We start from the raw sequence: 9,665 nt of genomic DNA on the forward strand, positions 1-9,665 counted from the left end.
AAACTTTCAGTGGGACTTAATATTAGTGGTAATCGAGCTCGTTCATAACAACTCATTATTTAGGATAAGGAAGGTATCCCTTGTCTTTCATTCTGTATTTTGATGTTACAATAAAACTAAAAAAACCCCGAGTTTTTATCTTTTCACGGGGTTTCAATTAAGCATTGAATGCTTATTTTTGGATGTCGTCGGTCCTATGACACACCACTGCGGTGCAGACAAATTAAATACCGCGCGTTAGCATTCAGTGCTTATCTGTATATTCATAATGATGTTTTTTTGTATGAAATATATGTGTATCGTCGCTGTAAAGCATTCTATACGCTCTCGGTCAGGGATATGAAACATGCATGAAAAGCCATAATAATATAACATGTTATTTAGTACGCTTCCGCAGCTAAAAATATAGTGCCAGAAACTTTGTTGAGAAAAATCTTTTTAATTCATGAGAAGATATAATTTAATGATTTTTTTTCAAAAGTACATATAAAATTGGTTATGTAAGGTTGAACGTTTTATTTAATCTTACAAAAATAAACATACTCAAAACACGTGGAGACGTTTATATTTGTGCTTATGGCGCATGAATTAGCAAAGTGTATTCATGGAAAATTGAACGTCGAAGATTTCCAAGGCAAACATTAGGGGAAATATACACTGAATGTAAATATTGTGCATATGACATTGAGGTAAAAATAATAACAGAATTTCAGCAAGAGAAATAAAATCCTAGACATTTTTTTATTCCTGTATTAAGAGGAGATTAATTACAAACATGCATGATTTTTACTAATAGTCTGTCCCAAGATATTTTTGCCGAATATTTTCTTGAATTATTCCATATTATTAATACCTCTTGATTGAGACGGTGTTTATTCAACAATGATAAAAATTACCAAGATTTTCCCTTTGAAATGTCCCCTCTAGCTTATAAGGTTTCAATATACGGCAAAAAATCTAAATCAAAAGTCTATGGGAATTTTCCATTGCGAAAGAGACGAAGGTACCCGGATGATAACGTTGAAAAATTGTGCGAGGTGTTCCGATTGACTAACGAATAGAAAATAGAAAAGTTGTCATCTGTTTTCGTTCATGAGAATTTTTACGTGTGTGAATGAAGTTATCTTAGAAATTAACCATTAATCATCGATTTCAATCACACTTCATTCACAGGTATGTGTATTTTTATTAAAAGTCGTCCAAACGTGCAGCATAAATATCTTGGGACATACTATACTTTGTTAACACCTCTCTACCCTATGGTGTTCCGATGGGGCCAATTCGACCTTCGCACTTTCGCTTTTAGATCGAGGTGCGAAAGTGCGAAGTTGCTAAGGCAAAAGTGCGAAGGTGCGACGGCGAAGGAGCGAAAGTGCGAAGATGCGATGGCGAAACGCGAAGATGCGAAGGCGAAAGTAAGAAGTTGCGAAGGCGAAGAAGCGATACTACTATCGCTCCTTCGCCATCGCAACTTCGCACTCTCGCCTTCGCATCTTCGCGCTTTCCCCTTTGCCTTTTTATAATTGTGGAGCTCTCTATCGTTTAAAGACAATTTTAGCTGTATAAAAAGACATCTGAGGCAGACGATGAACCTTTTAGAATTTATTTTCAACAGCCTGCGCAGATCCATAACTTTTTTTAGGGGGGGGGGGGGGGTCGATGGATAATTATATTTGTCGGGGGGAGGGTTTCCGAGACATATTTTGGAGATTTTATTATATATAATTAATAAAATTAAATTTTCCGGGGGGATGGGATCCGGACTCTCTCTCCCCCCATTACTGCATGTGTGAAGTTATTAATATTGAATTTTCCGGGGGTGGACACCCCTCTTCCCTTCTCCCCCTCTAGATCCATACATGAGCAAGGAGTGTCGCATAATGAAATTAGAATGTTACTGTGTTTGATCCACAGTAAACAGACGGCTGGTAAGTGACAGGAGTCTGGAAGTGCATATGTATACATTATGGCGGACATTACATTTTATGTGGAGTATATAATGATTATAGGCATAGCCAGCACTGGTAAACATATATGTCACATATACTCATTAAAATATTTATAAACATTCATAGTAAGCACAATGACCTAGCGCATGCGTATCAGACAATAATATCATGGATTAATCGAAAAACCTTGGCGAGTAAGGTGCCTGCATCAAGTTCTATGTAATCGACCGAGACTTTCTGAATGTTATCAAAAAAGGCGAAGGCGAGAGTGCGAAGTTGCGAAGGCGAAGATGCGATAGAAGTATAGCTCCTTTGCCTTCGCACCTTCGCACTTTTGCCATCGCATCTTCGCGCTTCGCCGTCGAATCTTCGCACTTTCGCTCCTTCGCCGTCGCACTCTCGCACTTTCGCCTTCGGAACTTCGCACTCTTGCATCTTCGATATAAAGGCGAAAATGCGAAGGTCAAAGTGGCCCCATCGGAACACCATACTACCCGGTAACTACATGTACTTGTGATTCCGGTATTCTGTTCATTTGTTCAACACGGTAAACAGGATTGAAACCCAAAACTGATCTATTAACTTGTTTAGAACCGATAACCAAACTCTAAATTCACCCCTAGACTTGTTTTTTTTTTTTACACACACACGTGCGAGTGTACGTGCGTGCGTGCGTGTGTGTTTTGCGTCAGTCATGCATCTATATATTTCATACAGTTAATCTATTTTAATTAAATTCTCCATTCAATAATTTGTTTTATTATATTCATCGTCATATATATGTGGAAATTGACAATAATCTGTGTAACATGATGCTTTTAATTCAATGTGAAAGTTAACAGACTATTTTGAAAGAAATTGCGTGTATTTTAAAAGTAGGAAGCCGTTTTCTTGAATCGACAAAATAAATAGTTACGGGGGATTATGATATTGATTTGAAATTTTCATAATTCAGTTAACCCCTGTCGGGTGAATCAAGAATTCGTTTGGACCCTCTTTATCTACATTAATAAGTTGGACATATTCAGAAGAAGAGAGCAAACATACGAAACCAGATTTAAGATCAGAAATTCAAAGATCGGCGTCAATTAATGATGGCGTTTATCGGATAACCCTAAAGGTAAAGAAATTGGCCCGCATTGCAGTGTATATTAAATACTGGAAAGGAGTTGTCTGAGGGGTTTGCATTAATGAAACTTCTTGTTTAAATAAAGTGTTTGACAGCGGGGAAAGATTATTAGCTGCTGCTTTTATCTAAAACTTAAGCGTAAACAAACGTGCTGACCAGTCCAAAACTCAGCACTTTGTGTTAAATGAATATATTGTCTCGTTTCCATACATGGAGCAACGTACTATATCTAAAATATGAGTGCCCTGGGTGACATACACCCCGGTAATAACCCCCCAGGTAAAATATTTTCAACTTAATTGTACACTAAAGATAAGAATATTCAATTTGCTTAAGCTTTGTGACGCGGATATTTGTTATTTTTGATATTTTTATTTATCAGTGTGCTATATGAATGCGAACCTAGTGACTTTGCTTTTAACACTTTAATAAAAATGTAAAGAGGTAGATAAAACATGCTAGAGGAGATACGGAGCTAGAGGATCTATTTTTCAAACTTAGCTGTACTTTTAAAACAAATCCTTGTTCATACAAGGCTATCGATAGCTGTTGAGTCCGTCTCGTCACTGTATAAGTGTTCTCCAAAACAAGGGATATATTTTAATCTCTTAAGAAGAACACGTAATAATGTAGGACATATTGCAAAAATTAGTGATATTTTACACAAAAGTTCATGATTTTGAATAAATTCATGAAGTAAAAATGAAATATATATTATATATATTTGATATCCACGAAGTCTTTTGAAGAAGCGGTATATTTATCTACTCTTTAAATTACCCGAAAATCAACCACATTTATTTGCTTGTCAAACCGACTTTTTTATATCTTAAATGGCATGATTGCACAATTGCATGGATTTTTTTTTAGTCAAGTGTCTGAAATCTACTTGAATTATAAATTATATTCATTTACCACACTGTGTAAACAAATTAAGATGCATGCTTGCTTTTTGTATTATGCAAGCGTATACATTAAACGCAATTTGTTCTTCTCCCGGGCCAATGTTACATCGACATTATTGTAAAGTTTATTCCACGGGTTTTTGTATCCTCTAAATATTAGATAGCTGTATATCAAACTAAGCAATTTATCTATTCATTTGTCACGTGACAAATTTTCAGGTGAGATGAAGGAGGTTAGCTTGACCTTCGGATTTTATTTATTACGGAATAAAATTATTAGTTTTCATTGCCAAAGCAAGGGATATACGACCCTTTTTGTACGTGTTTTAAAATCATATTTGTTTTGTCTCAATAAGCAAATTCTAATTCTAAAAGCCGGTAGTAAGAAAAATGTCCAAAAGTGCAGTGAAAAAAAATTATTTCAAAGACAAAAAATATTTCCACACAACAAACAGAAAATTGAACTATCAACATCATAAATTTTCAAAGCTACAATTTGGAGAGAGAGAGAGAGAGAGAGAGAGAGAGAGAGAGAGAGAGAGAGAGAGAGAGAGAGAGAGAGAGAGAGATCGATCTTGCTTCTACATGTATAATTGCTGGTTTTTCAACAAGTACATTATATTTTCATTTTTTCACTTTGATTTGACAAACATAACGCTTGGCAAACCACTTCAAAAAACTTTCTCAAAGTGCAGTGTTTGCATTAATTTGTGTAACTTGCTCTCAATTGCCTCTTCAACGTAAACTCCTGATATTTGGCATACCGCCTCAAGATAACACCATACGTGAAGAACTTAACCAAGTTTGTCCTTAAACTTATTGAACTATGAGCAAAAAAAATATTCTAAAAGAAAAAATAGATTACTGTTTTTTTCAGTTTGACAAGATTGAATTAATAAAAGACCCACCGCGCGCGACACGTTTGGTTTTGAAATGCTGACGTCATTAATGCTGTGTCACGCCCCCTTCCCTTGTACATTCCGACCCTGGTTGGAGGTGTCGAGGAAGAGATATACCCAGGTGTTTAAGTTCAGGTGTTATAGATTGAGTTTAACATAACAGTGTAGTATAGAGAGTTGTCAGTGGGTGTTAAATAATGACTATCCATTGGCGGATCCAGAGGGGGGGGGGGGGGGGTTCCGGGGGTCGGAACTCCCCCTTTCTCTGGGACATATGATTTTTTTTGAAAACGTTTAATGCGTCTTTAAAGGCAATTTTTCCCATTTATGATAGAAATACTATTATTATCTCAAATAAATGCTTTTGAAATTGCTTATTTAAAAAATTTCGTACTACGTCCCATAATTTTGTTCTTATGTGAAAAAACCATATCGATTTTTTATCGAAATAAAGTACATTGTACCCCCCTTCAGCATCCGTTGTTTACTACACTGAGTAAACATGTGGAAAATTAAAGAAAAAATGCATAAAATTATGCAGTATCACAGATTTATAATAACATCTACAATGTATTTTCTACTCTATTTCTTTAAGAAAAAAATCGATTATAGTTCATACAGTTTTGAACTGATAAGCCATCGAGTAAAACGACGTTCAAATACGAGTACACGCATTCGTTTTACTTTAAAAAGCCGCTTTCAAATGTATCATTTAGTTAATTAACTAAAATTATAATAGATAAGTTTTACTTCGTTTCATACGAAAAATACAAAGAAAACTACATGACCCGCTTACGCGGGTTATGCTATTTTTCTGGAATGCTAGCTACCTTCATACCCACATGAAACACAAAAGAAAGCCTTTTTTGTTTTGTTTCCAAGAATCGGAAATTCTGTTACAAAAATACCGTGTAAACGGTTTATATGTAAACCATTATGAAAATGCACAACTTTTCAAAACTTTTTTAAACATGATCGCATCTGTACTAGTCCGGATGATGTAGCGCACCCATTACAGAGGTCACATCAAGTTCCCTGGGACGACAATATTGCTTTTACCATTGTATTACACACGTACCATCTTTTCAGCAGTTAAATTGTCCCTATTCTTTTGTCATATCCTATCATTTAGATATATAGAAATCAAAACCGATAAATAGTTCATAATTTAAAAACATGAAAGACATAATTTTTTTTTTAAATATCCTTTTTTGAATAGTTTGTTGTAATTAGTCTGACTTGTTTTTTGTTTCTTAGTGTTTCTTTTCTATCAAGCATAGACGCACTTTCTCATTGCCGGAAACTTGGGTTTCTTAAAGCTAGATATTATGCAAATCTTCCTGACCTAAACCAAAACGGCAAAACGCTCAGTAATGGAGTGCACTCTGATTTTGAAATAGATGTGAAATAGATAGTGATGAGATAAATGTTTATTAAATACAGTTGTATACACACGGAAAACGTTGTTTATTGACAAATGATGAATTTTGCACATATTGATTATCATCGAATGGAACCCCCCCCTTTTCCAAATTGCTGGATCCGCCTCTGCTATCGAGTGCATATCCTGAAGATCAACATTTGGGTTTTTTTTTAAATGAATAATAAGACAAACTCTTAGCACTTGTCGTTCTTTTTCTCTTTTATTCACAGATTATCTTTAATATTAATGTCGGCTGCATGAATGTATATATGATACAAAAGGTCTAGTGATTGAGCCCGGTCCATGTAGACTGAACATTCGGGAATTCAAGGAATATCCACGGCGAATGAGATACATGTATGAAGAACTTTCACACAAGCATTCAATAATTCCTATCAGATATGTGTTTAAGTTCTTAAAGTTAATTTTCAGAACCGTGCGTGTTAATAAGGAAAGATCCTTAGTTTCTGAACTAAGTTCGATAACTCTCCTACCGCTACAGGATGTTGAGAGAGCTCGCTGGTCGTGCCCATTTTCAATCGCAACTTCTCGTGCCTTTCCGGCAGGCTCGGAAAAACACCTCGAATGTATTACCTAGGCGTCCATGACAACCCCCCTTTTTATAAAACTTGATATAAATACAACACATTTTACGATTTGTTGAGACATAAGCTAGACTTCATTAACCTAAAATATAATAAAGGCTTTCTTGCCGATACATATTTTAATGGGAAGCGACTCCATTTTGTATAAAATTCTAACATCCGGTAATTTTAATACATTCGAGGTGTTTTTCCGAGCCTGTCGAAAAGGCCCGAAAAATTGCGATTGGCCCAGTTTTAATCTGTATTGACCTCCTGTAAAAGAAGAGCTCTATATGAAAATATAGTTTTTCTTTACTAGATAATAGTTTATAGCAAAATAAATAATATCTTAAAATATTACTAGGTAGATCTGACGGTTTGTTAATTGGTTGACTATCCAGCGCCCTTCATCTACCCGTCTGTGACCAAGCACGCTAATATCATAATTTAATTTAACGCTTTTTTGTCAAAAAAATTAGAAAATCGCTGTGATGATTTATTAGCAGTTGATGTCCAATATGCAGAGTAATACCCACTGATATCGATTGGTTTGCATGTTATTAATGCCATGAATATGAATACCTTTCATATGCTTTCGTTATAATGCTTATTACGTCTAAACAAAAAACAAATATTTTTTTCGAGATCATTGAAATTTTTAAACATATTTTTTATGGACGCACGAAGACCAGAATAGCTGTTGAGTATGCCTATGTTTCATGTACAACTATAGATTTAATTCTAATAAAAAAAAATTAAATGTCGCAGTTTGTCCCATGAATCCAATATGTATAAATGGGCATGTAATTTCTACACAGTCAATTAATTAGTATAATGTCGTTATTAAATGCCTATCTTGATACGTTCATAAACTTAAATCATCCGTACACGAAATACACAGACGGACACCTATCATTATTAATTAGGTCACCACTTGTAGGTCCATATGCACTTACTGTTGAACCCAATAATTACTCAGTCGTCAGCGCCCAAGAGAATGCAGCATTAAAGAATTGCGTGTTTCAAGATACATGTATAACTTAGGAATATGGATTGCAAGGCTTCGGATAAGTCACTTTAGAGCGACCAGGGCGACCCCTTTCGTAGCCTGTGTGCCATGGCCGCCTACAACTGTTCGGACCCTCCTAGTCTTAGTAAGGGGTACTTTGTGATCGCCAAACCCTATTACGTGGACGGGGATCGAGTGTTCTACTACTGTCAGTGGACCTATTTTCTTCAGGGAAATCCCATCCGAGAGTGCGATGGCGACACTGGAAATTGGACCGGAAGTGCTCCGACTTGTTCCACCATCACCACCACCACCACCACCACCACGGAAGCACCGGTCAATGGTCTGATTTCATGCATGAAGTATTGGTTTGGGTTTCTTTGAGTTGTTAAAAAAAATCACGATTTTACCAAGTTGTTTTTTTTTACCAAACCAGAGTGGATCTACATGTCCATCAGTTTGTCATCTTTCCTGGCTCTAGTTTTTGTCTGCATAGTCGGCGTAGTGATTCTGAAATATTGCTATATTCTCTGTAGGTAAGTAAAAATGAAGATATTTCCGGATAACGCGTTTTTCTCAATATGAGGTTTAAAGGCATGTCAAAGTATTTGTACATTAAGATATAGGTAAGTCCGAAAAACCTGAAATTTTGATGGCTCTTTTAACGATTTTGATACTTTACTTGCCAGGACAGTAAAATATCAAAATCGTTGAAATAGCCAGGAAAACATCAGATGTTTCAGATTAGATATAGGTATGATTACCTATTCATATTATTTATGCAATAAATGCATAAACACTTTTATATGTAGTGTGATTTTTTTGTCATTCATTTTCTTTACACAGGCAAAAAACACGTGTAAAAGACGACGAAGAGGAAGTTGAGACCGGATGTTGCTACACGTGCTGTATTCACTGCATTTCTTCCAGTTGCCGGGGGTGTTTCCCTGTACGTAAAAATAGCCCTAGGCCCACCCCTCAACCCCCGTCACCCAAGCCCAGCCTACGGTCGGTCAGTATACAGGCCGGAAGTAGTCCCAGTACCCTCAAACTAGAGGAAGTGGTGACGACTAAGAAAGTGGCAAAAGAGTTGAGGAACTACTGGAAACCTCACATGCACGACATCCGGCAAAACAACCAGAGCACGAACTGACCATGGCATTTGTGTAAGGCTAGAATGTCAAGGACACTTGATTGGACACGGCAAAACAAGGAACCAAATGTAGCGATCATACATGTACTTTAATATTCTGTTTTTCATAACATGATCATCTGCGAGAAACTGACTTGTCCTGTTCATTAGACAATTGTGGTGTTTATCAGAAGAAAAGGATAACAAGTTGAGAGGAGTGCGATTTTTCACATTCAAATGATTGCTATACTTAACTCCTCATCTTAACAGTCACAATACAACAAAATGCACTGAATAGTTACAATACACATTAAAATGTGCTTTGTATTGTCCTGCATTACCTAGTTCTTTACATGAATAATCACACCTTTCCATTTTGCATGGACCATGTGGTACTTAAACAGATCCAGACTGTCAAGTTGCAATCATAATCCTCTGTATATGTTTAATGAAATTTACAGTCGGTCGTTTTCCTTCGCATAAATTGTTGTCATTAATATGGTCATGGCCATGTTTTATTACTGCGTTGAAAATCAATCAATTAATTTACTCAACATTGGTATGCCTCTTATGATCACTAATTTTTTTATGAATAAAAAGTTAAAATCTTTAGTAGTTTTATTCTTAATGAAAAT

General features: G+C 35.9%; 1 protein-coding gene across 1 annotated transcript; it reads left to right on the forward strand.

Moving 5' to 3' along the window:
* The first annotated feature begins 7,783 nt into the window (after positions 1 to 7,783).
* LOC128158144 (uncharacterized) lies at positions 7,784 to 9,603 on the forward strand. The gene is made up of 3 exons (XM_052820894.1): positions 7,784 to 8,241; positions 8,335 to 8,434; positions 8,745 to 9,603. The coding sequence occupies exons 1-3, from the start codon at positions 8,007 to 8,009 to the stop codon at positions 9,049 to 9,051; spliced, it is 642 nt and encodes a 213-aa protein (XP_052676854.1). The 5' UTR covers positions 7,784 to 8,006; the 3' UTR covers positions 9,052 to 9,603.
* The last annotated feature ends 62 nt before the right edge of the window (positions 9,604 to 9,665 follow it).

Source organism: Crassostrea angulata, chromosome 8, assembly GCF_025612915.1.
Source record: "Crassostrea angulata isolate pt1a10 chromosome 8, ASM2561291v2, whole genome shotgun sequence".
NCBI classification, from domain to species: Eukaryota; Metazoa; Mollusca; class Bivalvia; order Ostreida; family Ostreidae; genus Magallana; species Magallana angulata.